At 35.0% G+C, this 18,500-nt stretch overlaps 2 protein-coding genes across 4 annotated transcripts in view; one reads left to right on the forward strand and one right to left on the reverse strand.

Annotated features, from left to right (window-relative positions):
• The window catches only part of LOC148308438 (uncharacterized protein KIAA0930 homolog), a 52,794-nt gene that overhangs the window by 14,176 nt on the left and 20,118 nt on the right, over positions 1–18,500 (forward strand). For both annotated transcript variants that reach the window (XM_088261760.1, XM_088261758.1), the window contains exon 4: positions 9,168–9,407. In XM_088261760.1, the coding sequence (XP_088117886.1) occupies positions 9,168–9,407 (240 nt within the window). The remainder of the gene's footprint in view (positions 1–9,167; positions 9,408–18,500) is intronic.
• LOC148308439 (phosphatidylcholine:ceramide cholinephosphotransferase 2-like) overlaps positions 1–18,500 on the reverse strand; it is a 129,124-nt gene that overhangs the window by 7,534 nt on the left and 103,090 nt on the right. The window lies entirely within an intron of this gene.

Below are 18,500 nucleotides of genomic sequence, written 5' to 3' on the forward strand. Positions count from 1 at the left end.
CTTGTTATAGAGTGATGATGATTCATAATTTCTTACTAGGTAAAATAAAATATTTCGTCAGACGTTATTTCAGTTCTTCGATGCAGTATATCATTACTTGAGTTCATTATTTACTCGAGTAAATAAAGATGTGTAACTTAAAAATGTATGTATTAACAACATTTTGAGATCTGGATTATCTCCAGTTATAGGAGTTATTTTATATTATTTTTTGACATCTCATCATCTCACCAATAGATAGATGTCTCTAGAACAACGTTTCGAAATTGGTTCATATATAAAGATCTTCCAAGAATTTGAGTGGTGTGGTTGTCAATAATGGGTAGAATTGGTGAATGTTACACGTGTGTAAAGTGATCACTTGAACCATCCTATGACGGTCGTCAGAGCCGTAAATTCCCAGACATACATATTCTTCTTCATCTTTGATGAAATGTCAAAAAATAATAAAAATGTATTGTTTGCAAATGCAGAAAATACTACAAGATATAAATTTACAATTCAACATCGATCTTCTGATTCCACCAAATAATCCACGTTAAAATTATATTCGAGTGATTAGAAAAATTGTGTATGAATAAAAAGGTTACAAGATTTTGAGTGTGTCCAAATACTTGTTCACAAATCTGGATTATCTCCAATTGGGAGTTATTTTTATATTTTTTTGACATCTCAACATTGATGAAGAAGCATATGGAAGTCTGGGCATTTACGGCGCTTATGATTGAAATAGGCCGGTTTTACTCGGTATCGTAACTCGAAACGTAATACCAGCCTATGACGGTCGTAAGCCCCGTAAGTGCCCTGACTTCCATATTCTTCTTTATCTTTGTTAAAATGTCTAAATATAAAATAAAAACGAACTGAATTAGAGCCATATCCTTATGAGTTACTGGAATCGGTCAACAGGTGTACTTACAAAATGTTTTCACATTTTGTATGTTATTTTTTTCTATTTGTACCGATTTTTTTTACTATAATGATAAAACCCTGGACATATTATACACTACATACACACTAAAAAAATCATACGTAAACTGACACAAAATAATATTGGTCGGGTCGAAAGTAACAACTAATACTAATGATCCGTTGATTGTGAAGACCTTATACATTCCTACAAACTAAATACGGAATATCGTGCCAACCTGTTAGGCGTTAGGCACATCGTGTAGGCTGGTAATAAAGTACGTAACTGCCTACGCGATATACTACATCATATGCATGTAAAGGTAGTAATGTAATAATCACAAGCGCCTACCCATACACTATACACTATCAGGTTTCGAAAATTGCAAAGCCATGAGGAGCCGCATTCCACAAATAATAAAATACACGTGTAACGGACAATCGCGAGCAAAAACCCTAGCCCACACCAACAGTAGTAAGGCGGTGCTCGGTATCGTAACTCGAAACGCAATACCTACAAAGTGGGCTCAACAATAATGATTTACTAACAACATTTTGAGTGTGTCCACCAACTTCATCTCACCAACAGATGTCACTAGTGAAAATTCTAATGATTCTTGTACAATGTTTTAAAATTAGATCATATTTATATATATATACACACATATATTTACATTTATATATATATATATATATATATATATATATATATATATATATATATATATATATATATATATATATATATATATATATATATATATATGTGTATATATATTTAGAACTTCCAAGAATTTGAGTAGTGTGGTTGTCAATCATGGGTAAAATTTGGGAATGTTACACGTGTGTAAAGTGATCACTTAAACCAGCCTATGATGGCCGTAAACCCCGTAAATGCCCAGACTTCCATATTCTTCTTCATCTATGTTGGGATGTCAAGATAAATAATGATTTATCTCGATAATTACAAAAATTGCTAATAACAATAAATTATTTTATTATGAACTTAGTAAGTAATGGAGTGGGTAGGTAATATTGACTATTGAGTAGTGGGAGTGTCCTCGATTGTAATTGACGAGTTTACTTGTTTAATTAAAACAGAAATGTGGATACGAACATCGAAGACACTCTGCAGCAACTACTACTACCATCACACCTTTTACCGCAGGGATAGGCAGAGAGGATGCAACACCACTCTCTTCTGTTCTGACTGACATACACTCCTCGCTTCCTTCGCATCCATACATCTAGTCATACATCCCCCCCCCCCCCCCCGATAACGCAGACTTTTGACAACATCAGAATTTTGGTTCTGACTGATCTGATCGTGCCAAGTTTTTTTCGGCCGTCCTCGTTCTGTTCTCCCGCTCACATTCGCCACATATATTTTCCTAGTCATTCTTTCGTTATCCCTTCGCTCCAGTGTCCATACCACCTTAAAGAACCCTTCTTAATCTTTTCAATTATCCTTTGCCTTAGCCTTACATTCCTTTCTTATATCTTCGTTTTTAATTCTGTCATACAATGATTTAGCTAAAACAGCGTTTATATTATACTGTTTTCTGTTGTTTTTTTTTAATATTAAAAAAAAAGTTTTGTGTTTTTCGAAGCACGATAACCACGGTTTCGAAAAAAAATAATCTAGACGTTCCTTTTTTCAAACGTGCGTATTTTTACAAACGCGCCAAGAGGGAAAAGCCGTACTGATTTTTATTTTCCGTTTCGCTCTGACCACTCCGGTCTGTGCGTTGGAGGGAGCGAGACGATGGCTCGCGAAATTCCGGGTGCGTGCGAGCGGGATAGCAGCTTCATCTCGCAACAAGGTCAAGCGGGTGCACGCGCACTCGCGGAGATAAACAATGCCGAAGCTCGTTTCTCGTTCCTAAAGTCAAGGCAGGGCTGCCTGTTACTAGACTCGCACGTGACATAAGAGGGCTAATGAAAAATCGTTCTCTATTTCGAATTTGGAATGCAATGGGTCCTTTACGTTTTATTTTGTTCAAATTCAGTTTTTTACTTCACTTACACGTGACATAAGAGGGCCAATGAAAAATTGTCTTCTATTTCGAATTTCGAACACAATGATTCCTTTACGTATTATTTAGTTATTTGAAATCTGTTTATTTGATTTCCAATATAAAAATATAGAGTTTTTTTTAAGACCTATTATTGATTTGACCTAAAATATGCCTTATTCGCCTGGAATATATTCGGAAAAATTTCTATGTTCGGAAAAGAATGCGGACGAAAGAATTCCATTTCGCGTTCGCCATTTGAAAAAAGACAAAATCGTCAGTCCCGTAAATGCCCAGACTTCCATATTCTTCTTCATGTCAAAAAATAATATGAAAATAACTCCTATAATTGAAGATAATCCAGATTTGTGAACAAGTATTTGGACACACAGAAAATGTGAATAAATTAACTGGTCAAATTATAAGCTAAAGTAATAAAAATGAACATGATATTTTCTGGCGTTTCTTATGTATGTGATTATAATCCAGGATTCGGACCTCACATACTAATAAAAGAGTTTCTGCTCAAAAAAAAGCTTCTTTTCATCTCACCAATAGATATCTCTAGTGAAGTTCTAGTGATTCAAGAACCATTTTTAGAAATTAGTTCATACATATAGAACTTCCAAGAATTTGAGTAGTGTGTCTGTCAATAATGGGTAGGATTGGTGAATGTTACACGTGTGTAAAGTATGGTCAGTCCCGTAAATACCCAGACTTCCATATTCTTCTTCATCTTTGATGAGTTGTCAAAAAATAATATGAAAAATGGAACGGTTTTAGAAAGAGACCTTTTAACTTTAAATGCCATTTTTCGATGTATTTTTCGCGTTTTCAAATTTCTCAAAATTAAATTTCTCAAATTTCAAACATGACAACTGACAACCGCTTTATTTCGTCAAATTACGCTCTATGAAAGCGGTTATTATACATATTTCTGCAAATATAAAGCAGTTCACGACGATTTAATGTGAATGAACTTTCTCTTTTCTCCGTTGGTTCACAAACGCGATTTACAATACGATATCACTTAGAAGTTATATAGTATTTGATATATTCTACATATGAAAGCATTTGTTTAAATTCTCTTTACATTCTTGGAAATAAATAAAAAGTATTCATTTTTATTCGCATTTCGAAAACAGAATTTTACTATTTTGGTGACGATCGCACCATTAAGGGGATATTCGCTGTGTAAGAATCATTCCACCGGAGAGGTCACATGCCTGTTCGCGCCCGATTTTTAAAATAATGTACTCGTATATTGTTTTTTTTTGTTGGTTTTTTTATTAAAATATATAGAAAAAATATTTTTTTAACTCTTTCTATAACCTTCCAATAATCTTTTCAATATCATATAATTATTTTGAAGAAAAATTTATTTATTCAATGCAAAAATGGTGTTTAAAGAAAAAAAAAACAATTACATAAAATGTTATCTGGATCTAGAAAAAAATAAGTGGCGACTTATACGAATACTGAGCCTTAAGTGTATGCGTGTTATGGATAAGTAAAATAGCGCAAAAAGATTTCTACTTCAGTTTCCGCTCCCGGTACGAAATACTTAGAACAGGGTCCGCAGTAACACAGTATAGTACAGAGATCATAGTTCTCAAGTTAATAAGTAGGAGAGTCTTGACAATTGACGTGAACTGACGTCCTACTGGGTACTTTTTCTAGATTATTTTTTACAATGATATTTAAGTTGAGTTATTTTGCTTCGTTTTCGCAAAAAAAAAACTTCGCAAAAATAAACGATCTACTGGCGGGAAAAAAAGACTAGGATGACATCATCAAATTCACGACGTAGTACCGACGATTTGTAGCGAAATATAAACGTTTTCGAATCGGATTGGGAACATTGCGTCAGAGTGCACATTATTCATCTGTTGTACTTGGTTACGTCACCAGTACGTATAAATCTCAACTTGACGCGATTTTATATGGATATTTAATTTTTCAATGCTATAGGTAGATTTTGTCTGCCTCCGTAGTGTAATGGTCAGCACGCTCGGCTAGCATTCTGGAGGTCCCGGGTTCGATTCTCAGGGGGGGGTCAAATAAATATAAGTGATTTTTTCTCTAATAATTATTTAATAATACCCTGGATTCTTACCAGAATATACCTGAAGCGGAGGGCTTATCACCTTTCCTTCATGTGTTAACGATCAAGATAACACTGCATTTATATGATGCAGTGCCCTATGCACCATTGGGGTGCGGAAAAGGGTTTGAAAAATAGGTAGATTCGTATGAATATTTATTATTATTTATCAGTTGAGGTAATGTATACACTTGTCTAAAGTCGATACAAACATTGTAAATTAATAGTAACAAATTAATAGGTAAATGGATAGTAGTTCTTCTTCAAACTCTTATCCGCACCCTGATGGTGCATAGGTCACTGCATCATATAAACGCAGTGTTATCTTGATCGTTAAGGCATGAAGGAAAGTTGATTAGCCCTCCGCTTCAGGTACCAGTCCAGGGTGATATTGAATATTTTTATTGCATTTAGAACAACAATATTTACTCTCAGGGCATCGTTTCCATACGTTGACGTGTTAATCAAGTAGGGCAGATTGTATTCAATAAAATAACATATTATTTGAGTGAAAAAATCACTTATATTTATTTGACCCCCCCCTGGGAATGGATAGTAGAGTCAAACTAAAACTCGACTATATATAGACTAGATTGAGGCTCGTTTGACATAAGTATACATACATACGAGCACACACTTGGGAAATAAAATAATTTCAGTCAATCAGTACGCACATAACAAAGAGCAATATATTTTCACATAAAATAATTTTATACTATATATTCACTTGGTCTGAGGTCTGTCGACAATTTACTGGAAGTACATAATGTACATACAGTAAACCCCCTTACAACGTTGAGATAGTAGCGAGTTATCGTAGGGAACGTTATAGGCGGCTAATGTTTTAAAATTATATTTTAATTTCAAATGACTCATTTCATTCATTTCCGCTTATAAAAATGTAAAAATAAAACGTTGCGAGACCGCGTGAGAAACACTGATATCCGGAGCATGTGTAAGACGGAAGATATCGTGAGGTGGGGACGACAACGAAGGCGATACTAGAATGAGCATGTAAATAGAATGCCAGAAGACAGACTTCCAGGTATCGCCCTTCAAGGTAACCCTGGAGGATGTAGATCCCCAGGCAGACCTCCAAAAAGGTGGAGATATAGCTGGCAGTCAACATCCCAAGAGCGGCATAGATAGATCCTGAGGATCTATAAAAAGAAGAAGATGAAGAAGAACCTCTTATAACCACCCTCTCTACTCTTTTTTTTATCACTCGGTATTGATAACATAAATGTGGAATTATTTAATTGGCTTTTATCATTGTCAATCTAACTATTTTTTAAAAATAATTTTACGTACAAGCTGTATAATTCCTAAAAAAATAAAATAAATATAATAAATAAATAACGTTCCCTCCGATAACGCGGTACCTATCTCAACGCTATAGGGGGGTTTACTGTATACTATGATGGTTGTAGATGTGTGTGTACAACATTATTACGTTATTGACATCTCCGGCCTGCCGCGCGACAGCGACGCCGACGCTGTGACGGCGCTGTAACGGGGCGGCGGCGCCGTCTGCCCCGACAGCTCTGCGTCTGGCTCCGGGTAGGCATTCGGATAATTCATGTAAATTACAAAGCACCTACCTAACCTACCCCATCCCTTGTACAAATAATAACATCGCGTATAGCGTCTTTGACAAGACAATTATTTTCAGGGTGATCGACGGCATTGTGGTTAAAACCTATGCGTATATGGTACATCACTAACCATATTCAAATTTTTGTTCACAAATTCTGGGTTTGCCTGCACTTGGGAGTTATTTTTCTCGATTTCCTTTTCAAATTATTTAATATAGTTACAAAAAAAAAAAAATTAATTCATTTGCTAGTTCATCCATTCGCCATGAATTACGCTTGGATGGCTTGTCTCTGGCCAATATCTGTACCCGACGGATTCTCCAGTTCTTTGGACACGTTGCGCTTGGCAACGAGGATAGCCTGGAACGACTAGGTGTGATCGGTAGCCTGGAGGGAAAGAGAGGGAGAGGAAGATCCCCACACGATGGACCGATCAAATTAAGGCAGCAGCAGGCACCTCAGTGGTTGGAGCGCTACGTGCAGCGCAGTCAAGGGATAACTGGAGAAGAGTCATTGCTTCTGCAAGGGTCACAACCCTCAGCAATGAGGATTAAGACGGAGAAGAAGAATCAACTTTTAACATATCTTAATACAAGTTACTCTGTTCCTCTCCAATAAAGAGTCTAAGCTCTTGTAATTGAAGAGGGACTTGGGTACACTCATTGTTTATTGTTTATACTTATGAATGATATAATAGCCTTTTTTCTTTTGTATTATTAATTCTGTGTGTTTTTTCTTCAATCGTTTATAAAAGTGTACATGTATAAAAGGCATTTTTTTTAAAGATTTAATTTTTATTTTTATATTTCTGTAGGGAGGTTATTGAAATATTTGGTTCCCAAATATTTGAAGTTCTGTTGGACTTGTCTGGTTTTGCATTTTGCTATTTGAAAATCGTTTTGGAATCTCGCAGATAAACTTTTCTTTGCTTTAAAATATTTATCACCTATTATTTGTTGAAGATTTGCTGTTTTTTTTTAAATTGTTTGTACTTAAGGGGCTCATATCATATCTCAACGTAGATGAAAAATAATGTGAAGGCGTGGGTATTTACAGGGTTTAGGGCCTGTAATAGGCTGGTTTAAGCCGTTTAAAAAGTGTGATGTCCAGTACTGTGCAAATTTCCAAATAAGGCACTTGCATTACGTTTTCTTTACCTTTTAATATAAGCATAGACCTCTGCGCGTAAACTGCAAACATGACATGGTTAGGAAACCTTCTGACTTCTTAGAACGCGGATAAATCATAATTTTCAAGCCTGACGTGACTCCGTGACTGTATCGCACATGACTCACTATTCCCGGTGACCTTAGATAGCGTCGGACCATGGCTAAACTATTTGCACGAGATTATGCGTTGGCACAAACAGCACTCAGCTTCTCTGCCTGGGAGGTCGAGAAGACAGAAGGGAAGTCTGTCAGCTAACGGGTAATACTTATCAGTAGACTGTGCCTTGCTTCTTTCATTCAACAGGATTCCTAGTATGCGGAATAATTGATATATCGCTCACTCCTTTCAAGAACGTCATAAATCAAAAATCGTCAATTTTCAGTTGAGCATATTTTCGGAATGCCCAAAAAATGTACTATATCCCAGCAAAAGAGGCATATTTTTAACTGAATATTTACCCGCTACAGGGCAGAAAGTGTTGTTTTTGCATTTTGAAGAAAAGGAATTGTTTAATTATTTTGTTAAATATACTAAATATTTTTCAAACGGAGAAAAAGCCTTCAGGTTTTACCTAATAAGATATGTTGCACAGTAAAAAGTTTAGTAAGTGGCTTGTTATATGTTTTCAATACATTAGATTATATTTTAAAACTTTAAAAACGTTCTCCTGAAAATTCAAGTATTTCGATTTATGACGTTCTTGAAAGGAGTGAGCGATATTTCATATATTTTTACCCCTATAGCCGCTTGTGCACCACACGGAATCATACCGTCTGGCAGTCCGGTTTTGAAAAATGAAAGCGACTACGATAGTTCAGCGTGATCGAATTTACGCGCAACGTGTTCACGCACCGATCAAGAGCACCGATCCGAAGAAAGATGGACAAAAGCACAGGCTAATCCAAGACAGTCATCGTTTTATCACGCTAACTGAAGTGCCGGATGGTAAAATTCCATGTAGTGCACAAACGCCCTATGTATGTTGTATTTTCTTAGTTTTAATAATAAATCAATTTTAAATAATCTTACTTTTTTTCTTTTGTGATTATTGATTTGGTAGGTGTACCTTGAACAGAAAAAGTTTGCTCTAATTGGCTTGTTTCCCTTCTTTCACACGTGAATTCTCGGCACCATCTACGGTTGAGTTGTCAATCATGGTGACTGTTGCACGTGTGTAAAATGATCACTTAACCAGCATATGATAGTTGACAGTCTATGATATCCCTGAAAATACTCAGACTTCCATATTCTTCTTCATGTTGAGATGTCGATTGATTGTATTCGCTCAGTGTGGCAAGTTTTGTATTGCAAGTTTTCACTGTTGTTCACGCTGTTCTATGGTTTCTGTTCCTGATTAAATTCCTTCTTCTCCAGGTGTACGCGTCCCCCAGCCGGAGAAAGATGGACACCAAGGGCGAGGGGGAGGAGATGACGTATCCGCACATCTGCTTCATGGTGGACAACTTCGACGAGGTGTTCTGCGACATACTCGTCAGGGACGGCGAGATGGTGTGCGTGGAGCTGGTCGCCTCGGACCGCCGCGGCAGCGTGCAGGGCGTCATTTTCCTCGGCTCCATCCGGTACGACGCCCTCAAGAAGGTCTACGATGCCAGAGTAAGTGGATAATAATAGGTGTATGTGAAATGCATATAAAAAGTCCGTTTGCTGATAGATGGAACTAGCTTTTGTATTTAATGCTATTATACAGGTGACGCAAAATAAATCACCCTATCGGAAGATATTATAATTTTTGCAAATGGCGTCGTACGTCAATCAAATTTGATATTTATTATTTAGACAGCTGCAGTATTTTGTTGTTGTTGATAAAACGGACCATAGACATCAACAAATACAGCCGCCAATAATTTAGCAATGTTACCAATATTAAAATAACTCCATTGTTTCTGTGACGTCATTCATTGCCAACTTACGAAAATAAGGTTTTTTTCGAGGGCGAATTTTCCAAAAGAAAATGATGAATGAAAATATTGATTATATCGGCTGTTTTAAACACAAAACGAGTGTAATACAATCCTTTATAGGTTGAGTATGTTAAATTAGATATTTCTCCCGTCTGACAAAGATCCATTAAGGGTTCGGTGAACGCGCATGGACTCCAACACGGTGAAGAACCAATGTTATATTTGTTGTGGAATTATGTGAACGCCAGAGAGAGGATCTAACTGTCTGTCTGCTGTCAGGAATGTGGTGAAGTTGTTTGCAGTCGTGCGTTTACGATGTTATCTAGCCACAGCCAAGTGGTGATACTCGTAGTGCATAGCATACTATGTATCGTGTTGCTCGCTGCATAGTATCAGGTAAAAGTTGTGACTAATGGGTAACTGTTAGTTTTTCGGTTATCCGATAGGGGTGGTGTTGTCACGTTTTCTCGGTTTGTGTTATATTTCTTTCCTGCTCAAGTTTTTGTCAAGTTGTCAGATATATTAGCAGCTAGAAATACGCAGTACGCAACCAAATAAGTGCATTTATTGGTGTGGGTAGCTTTAGGTAATCGATTCGAAAAAACGAATTAAGCAACGATATTTAATTCGGTTTTTTATTTCGATCGTCCATGTCCAGACTTAAAAAAACAGATAAATCAAATATAAACTGAAAATATAACTCCAGTTCATAGGATTCTTGCAAACATGATTTTGTTAATACATATATCGGAAATACGGTTTGTTAAAATTTCATAAAAAAGTTATGTGTCGGGTTGTGGTCCCGTGGTTAGTGTCGCGGACTCTTAAGTCAGAGTTTTTCGGTTCGAACCCACTCTACCACAGTTTGATACCTATTTCTAATAATGAGCCGCTTAGGCTCACAGATATAGTATGAAATTTAAATACTTGGGTTAATAATAAAAACACAAATATTTGTGTGTAAAAAAATATGATTTGATGTTTTCGTTACAATGACTGTAATTCAAGGGATTTCAAAATTGAACAATTTTATGTCGTGGGTTTCAATTTTGCCTATTTAGATTATATTCCCGAATGTAAAATTTTACCCTCTTTTTATTGGAATTAAGTTATTGTAAGTACTCAAAGGCGTACTTACAGACTTAAATCGTCGGTACTTATAATACAAGCGTATTATCTACATACCGACAATGTAGTATCTACGGAAATGCAGTTTTGTGGCTTCTACTCCGTACATGCAATATACGAGTATAGGTCTTTAAAGCCCACTCCGAGTAATCGATACCCAACGCGTGTGTACACGACTTAATTCAAATTATATAGACACAGCTAGGTATAGACATAGGGAGGTAGTTTCATCCTAACACAAAACACAGGTATACCTGTATAACATTCTGAAGATAAGTAAAACAAGAAGTATTGTCAACAAGAAGTCTGGGCATTTACGGGGCTGACGACCGTCATAGGCTGGTTTAAGTGATCACTTTACACACGTGTAACATTCACCAATTCTACCCATTATTGACAACCACACTACTCAAATTCTTGGAAGTTCTATATATATGAACCAATTTAGAAACCTTGTTCTTGAATCACTAGAACTTCACTAGAGACATCTATTGGTGAGATGTGAAGAAGCTTTTTACTAAGCAGAAACTCTTACATTAGTATGTGAGGTCCAAATCCTGAATTACAATCACACACATGAGAAACGCCAAAAAATACCATTTTCATTTTTATTATTAAAGCTTATAATTTGAGATAGTTTAATAATCTCCTGTAATTGGAGATAATCCAGATTTTGTGAACAAGTATTTGGACACACTCAAAATGTTGTAAGAAGAAGTCTTTGCGAGACCCGATGGATGCTTAGTACAAAAGCTCTTCTTCAGCATGTTTATAGATCCGAGGATCTGTCTGTTCCGTTATCCGTCTCTTGTGACGTGGCTTGCTGTCCCGCCATCGTTTTGGAGGTCTTCCAGGTGGTCTTCTTACGCCTGGGTTCTCTTTAAGAGCAATTTGGACCAGACTATTTTTTTTTGCATTCTATTGATATAGGCATTATAGAATCATCTTCTCTGTCTTCCTCATCTGACTTTATCCGCCGTACTACACATTTTTTGAATTTCCGTGTTCTTTATTCGGACTATTAACTTGTTTCCGGTTATGCACCTAAACGTCCTGATTTCTGAAGATCTAAAAAGATATTTGGTTCTTACTGTGTCTGCTTTGGTCCCTATTCCATATGTGGCAATTGGTCTTACACACGTCTTGTATATTTTTACTTTGATCTCAATATTGATGTGCTTGTTCTTCCAGATTTTTTTCTTTCAGGCACCCCGATATTGCAGCAGCTTTATCTACCTGTCTTAGAGTCTTATCATAGAGGTTTTCTCATCATCATAAAGTGTTCTTCCCAAGAAAGTACACATTCCATTCCTCGCAATAACACATAATTTTTCAATAATTCCTTCTCTGCCCAAGCGGCCAGACTATGGAATGAATTACCTCTCTTTGTAAAAAATGCAACCTCTCTTATAACTTTTAAGAAACGTCTGAGACATTAATATCTATCTATCTTTAAAATTCTAACTGTTTATCAAACCTCATCCCTTAGTTTTTCCCTCTACCTCCTTCCCTAAACCCCCTTTTTTGTCTTCCTTATTATCAACAATTTGTAATTTATGATTTTTTAATGTTTTATCTTAAGTATTTACTATCTAAGCTCTGATTGCAAACAGCTATATAAGATATCAAACGTCTTGACCAATATCACTAGTCTGTTTTTGGATGGTTGGAAGATATTCCTTTTTAGCAATAAGCCCGCTAGTGTACTTATTTCTCTACATGAAGTTTAAATAAATAAATAAAAACGAAACTGAAAAACCAAGTTTTCTCGCTCCGATAAATTATTTCGAGTTACTGCCTCGATAATTAGGCCAGTTGACTGGTTCGCATTAGATTCTCGCTGCACATTGACTTGAATATGTATTTTAATTATGATGTATCGTGTCACCCGTCGCATATCGTGAGGTAGACGCCGCGGCGCAAAAGTGAGCGGCATGCAAATCGATATCTATGACAAATGTGGGTTCATTAGCCCCTTTTTAGTAACGGATAGTAATGTGTATGGAGCACCATAACATCCTACTAAGACCAGCTAATTGCTCATTACCATTGTATGCAGAATTGCCGACGTTTTAATCGGCTTGTTTATTTTTACAACATCCAACCGGGATATTGATTTCTACTTCCTTTCGTTGACGACGCGATAACGATGCTTTTTGTATATTTTTTTATAAGTAGCTGTTTCTTTGTCATTACTATATGTACAGAAAAATCATGAATGCACGCTACACGTTCCGTGATATAAAAGAAACAATTGTAAACAGACGTCAAATATTGACACGAATGTTATGTTTCGGGCAGAATCTTGCATACATTTATAAAAAAGCGTGCATTTCGTGAATATTTGTTTGATATTATTTTTTGACATCAAACATGAAGAAGAATATGGAAGTATGGGCATTAGGGGGTGACGACCGTCATAGGCTGGTTTAAGTGATCACTTTACACACGTGTAACATTCACCAATTCTACCCATTATTGACAACCACACTACTCAAATTCTTGGAAGTTCTATATGTATGAACCAATTCAGAAACATTGTTATTGAATCACTAGAACTTCACTAGAGACATCTATTGGTGAGATGAAAAGAAGCTTTTTATTGAGCAGAAACTCTTATATCAGTATGTTGATAATCCAGATTTTGTGAACAAGTATTTGGACACACTCAAAATGTTGTTAATACTTGTTTTAGCTATTGGAATAGCGAGTATGAATGATATTGGACTGAGTAAGAAACTAAGAAAGACCGGAGGATAACAGGACATAGACCTAACTAAAGAAGAAGAAGAAGATATTGGACATGAGAAATTCAAGCGATGAAAGTTTATTTCTACGACACCTCAGTGTGCAGTGTTGTCCTTGTACCAAAAACGACAAGAATAATACATTTATCTCCGGTAATAACGTAACCATACAGCACTTAAGTGTATTACATTGTTACGTTTGATATTATTCATTTTGATGACGAAAAGAAAATAAATAAGTACGAAGTGAAATTAGAGCACCGATGAAAACAAAAGAAGTGCTTATTACAAAATTAGTTATGATGAAAGATCAATCTTGAAAAAAAGCATTACTTAAATGTCAAATTAGAAAACTTGTTTCCCCTTCTTTTTTCTTTATTCGAACCCTAACCCACACTTAATGGTGTAAAGGGCACTGCATCGTATTGACGCGGTGTGATCTTGATCGTCACTTACATGAAGGCAAGGTGATCAATCCTGCGCTCCAGGTACCTGTCTAGAGTATCATTAAATAAATGTTTGAGTAAGATCAATCGTATTTATTTTAACTCCCTTGGGATTCGAACCCGGAACCCCCAGTATGGTAGCTAAATTGCATTAACCATTACACTACAAAGACGGACAAACTGTTTTACTGCAAGCTCGTATGGAGAAGATTGTATGAAAATATTATCTTCAGTGGCATAAACTCACTTAGACGATTTCTTTCAGATTAGGGATACGATTTATTTCAGTGACATTTCCAATCAATCATTATATTCTTTAGTATGATATTATTAAAGTGAAAAACAACTGAGTTTATATTCTTTTTCGTTGAAAATTTGAATTCCGATCTTGAATTGCAGTTTTAAAATGCTTAAACGTACTTGTATTAAAATTAAGCAAGATTTAAAGCAGTGAACGGTTATCAGTGTAGATCAGCGGTCGGGGAACTTTTTAAACCATTAACCCAAAATATTTTTGCGGAAGTCGATATTACCCCCTCCCCCCATTTTGTAAAGAAAACTACTAATGTTTATTTAAAAAAAACTTATTTATTGAATTAATTTACACGAAAAAATAAAAAAAAGTTACATGAAAATAGTAAGTATGTTTTAGACAAACAAAATAAAATTCTCAAATTGGATCAAACGAAAATTCAGGTTTTCAGGTTTCCTTTTCAGATTTTGGAGAAGTGATGTTGCTTCATGTTTGATAAAATTACTTAAAAATAGGGACTTTTTGATGTAAGAGCAATTTGATTAGTCTTCAGCGTTTAATCGATTTCGGAATTGTTTAAATTTGTAAAAATATTAACACGTTTATGAAATAGCAAACTAGAATTTTTTTCTTATTACCTCAAAAAAAATATTTTTACACCATTTGGGGTAATTCACACCGGTTCCCAGACCGCTGGTCGCTGGTGTTGGATGCACTATGACTAGCCGACATTGGTCGGCCAGACCGATTAATCCAACACATTGCCGACTGCCAACTGGTTGCCAAATAGTCGGCTTATCAGTTACACGTTTTATTATAGCCTCGCAAGAACAAACAATATCGTTGATGAAAATAAAGCGAGGTAGGAAAACGCAAAAATGATTTATTTGTATTTATTTTTCAACATCAATGATGGACTCTAATGCATTTTTTTTCGTTTTTGTTAAGCCTCTGAGATTTAAAAAAAAAGTCGGATAACCCGAGTACTTGCCCGATCATTCGGTTTTAAAAACAGTCTAATAGTCGGCCAAACTAGTATATAGTACGTGAATCTCTACTTTTAGTAGTGATTGATTTTGAAATAATTTAAATTTCATATACTTTTAAACGATAAAAGTGCAAAATAATGTTGGATGTAATTAACACTGTTTTTCTTATCCTCGCAAATGTTAATTATTGGCAATAAATAACCTATTATTTTTTATTACAACTTTAAACATGCGCGTTATAAGTTAGTATAATGTGTGAGTCACGCTTCAAATACAATATACTTCCTGGCATACACCTAGCCTATTACTAATTATATACCTTTACCTATTAGTAATTATTATGAATTACGCTAAAGGAATGTAAACAAAATGCAAACCATCATACCTTGGAGGCAAAATATAATATTATCTCCTCGTATACACTCTAAGCTTGGTCGTTTTCGAAAAATAATCTAGGAAGTGAATTTAGGTTAGGTACGTCGTCTGTTGTCTGGTAAATGTTCCATTTCAATTGTTCTACATTTCTGTATATTACAATATTTAAAGTTATAATGCTTTCAGTGTAAGTCTCAGGAATAGATATAGATAGCATTATTTAAGTTAAGAGGTCAAGGAAAATGTATTAATATACCAAAAGAAATTATGTTTGCGTCATCGATCATGATATAGCGCTCCTTGAGTCATAAATAATAATAATTCAATATGTTAAATGATATTTTTTCTATTGAACTTCGCGCATCCGCGTCATTTCAGAGAAAAATCTAGAACTAGCAGAATTGTTTTGTTTCATGAGCTGAAAATCTGCGATGTCGGCAATTTGTAGTTTTATTCGGACTTCTTTAGCAGCCAGACTATTTTTGGACTCATTTCATTGACGAGGTTGAAGTCCAGTACGGAGTTATATAACGTGTATCTATAGGTATTCGGTTTGGGAATGATTACGTGAAAAAATACTTAATAGATTTTCAGTTCTAAAATCCACATCGCTGATACTCCATCATAATAAAATGAGACTAAGAGTTTACTGGGAAAAATATTTTTTTTAAAAAACGATACATGCCCATGAACGTCCGTCGAAATGTCTTTAAAAAAATCATTATAATTAAATTGATATAGATGGTGAACAACTGAATAAAAAGCCAAACAATACTGTTTAAAAATGTGCTACTTATCAGTCAAAACAGCCGTTATCAAAAAATAGGGTTGCGCCGACTACAGATTAGTCAGTCATTTATTGAGCCGATTATTTTCAAAAATAACTTTTTTGATGCAAGTATTATTTATGAAGAGAAAAGAAACCAACTTTTACGAGAACGAGCAGAAAAGTGTTAGGTTCTCTGAAAATTATCAATACTAAATATTTCTTTTACTTTTCTACATTGCCGATAGTCATTATTTTATAAAGCATGCATTTTTATAAACGTTGTTGTGGCTTTACGTGGAAAATCCTCCTACCTACTTAACGACTATTATGCCGAGTAATCGACAACTTGTTGCGGATTACAGACTAGTCGGCAAAGTGGGAAAGTAGCCGATTAGTCGGTGCGGTGCATCTTTATAGAAAAACACTAGTGAAATCGTAAATCTTTAATCGTAATCTCACAATGTAATCGACATATCATTCTGTATGCACAAACATTGTTATCAATAGAGAATTTTCATAAATTGATATTGTTTTAAATGTATTGAATATTTAAAGCGTATTTTTACGATTCTAATGATTTTATACACGCAAGTACAAATATCACGTTTTAATTTACAAATATCTGTGAAATAAGGATATTTTTAAAGACACATTCGTTGCCCCTTGCCTCTCATGCGTTCTGTGATTTGTCACCGCGAAAGCTCTTCCTATAAAAGTGGGTGCATGTCTGTAATTTATGAATTTACGAGTTTCGCAAACAAAACGCAAAAACAAATTATTGTTGTTGTTTTTTTTCTTCCATCTCTATCTCCTCTTATTATATCCTTTATTTATTATTATTACAATGTATTTTGTTTGTTAGAGCTAAAAGTACTCGTAAACGAGTATAGGCTTGATAAAAAAACGCAACGATGATTACGTCACAGATTTGATAGGGCTCGAAAATTTTCTTTTTGTAGGTAGGTAATTTTAAATATCCGCATTTTAAAGTGCTTAGAAAATTCAATCAACATTAAAAAAATTAATACTTATATGACAAAAATTGAAAATCGTGAAACGATCCTAAATCAAGTTTTTTTTAAAGCAATGTCAAATAGGCGCTAAATACATCAAACTTATTCATTTGATTATCTTATCTACATAAAGTGTATTTGTATAAACCTACGAAAACAAATATAACGTGTTTGCCATATACTGTATTAAGGTTTTGATTACTTTTGTAATGAATAACGTGATTACTGGCAGTGTGTACGGGTACGTTTTTGGTAGAATACCTATAATTTTAGACCGGATACTCATTTCCATATTTCCGATATGCATCAACAGGTTGCTTTGGTATATATTACGTTTTCCTACTAAACACTTTAATATGAAAAATGTATTTACCTACATAGTTGCATAGGATAAAGACCCCAGTTATAGCCACTTAGATTGGTTCGGTAAATATTGATATGCAACCAAACCGTTTATCACTTATCTATATGTATGAATTGATAAAAGACACGAAATAAATACTTTTTGTGACAGTTATAGTCTAGACATTTTAACATTGATAAGTACAAATCAAAATATTATTCTTCTACTAACCATTATCCAGTGGTATATAGGACGCTGCATCTAATCGATGCAGTGTTATTTTGATCGTTAATTACGTGAAGGCAAGGTTAGTTCTGCTTTTCATAAATAAATATTAAGGTCGGTCGAACAGGGACCTCCATTAGGTTAGCCGAGCACGCATCCCACTATATTACGGAGGAAGATTGAAAAATTGGTACACAAAATTAATATATTACGCAGTCAGGAAAAAGCACGTCAAAATTGGGAAAATTCAGTTAAAAAAATAGCATATGTGTGTTATATCAACTAGTAGAAACATTCAGACAAAATTATTGTTTGAAGGTGTCTTAACTTGATATGAAATATGTATCGTTCTTCTAAGGTAAATGTGAAAAATACATCACAAACACCCAGACCTATTGAAAATAAATCATTATTGACTTAATTTTGCAATAGGTGGTAATCGAACCCGCGACGTCAGTTTCGCAGTCGAGCGTGTATTAAAATTATTGTTGCTAATA

The sequence above is a fragment of the Brachycentrus maculatus genome, unplaced genomic scaffold (genome assembly GCF_059751285.1).
Source record: "Brachycentrus maculatus isolate JH-2025_06_01 unplaced genomic scaffold, ASM5975128v1 h1tg000166l, whole genome shotgun sequence".
Lineage (NCBI taxonomy): Eukaryota > Metazoa > Arthropoda > Insecta > Trichoptera > Brachycentridae > Brachycentrus > Brachycentrus maculatus.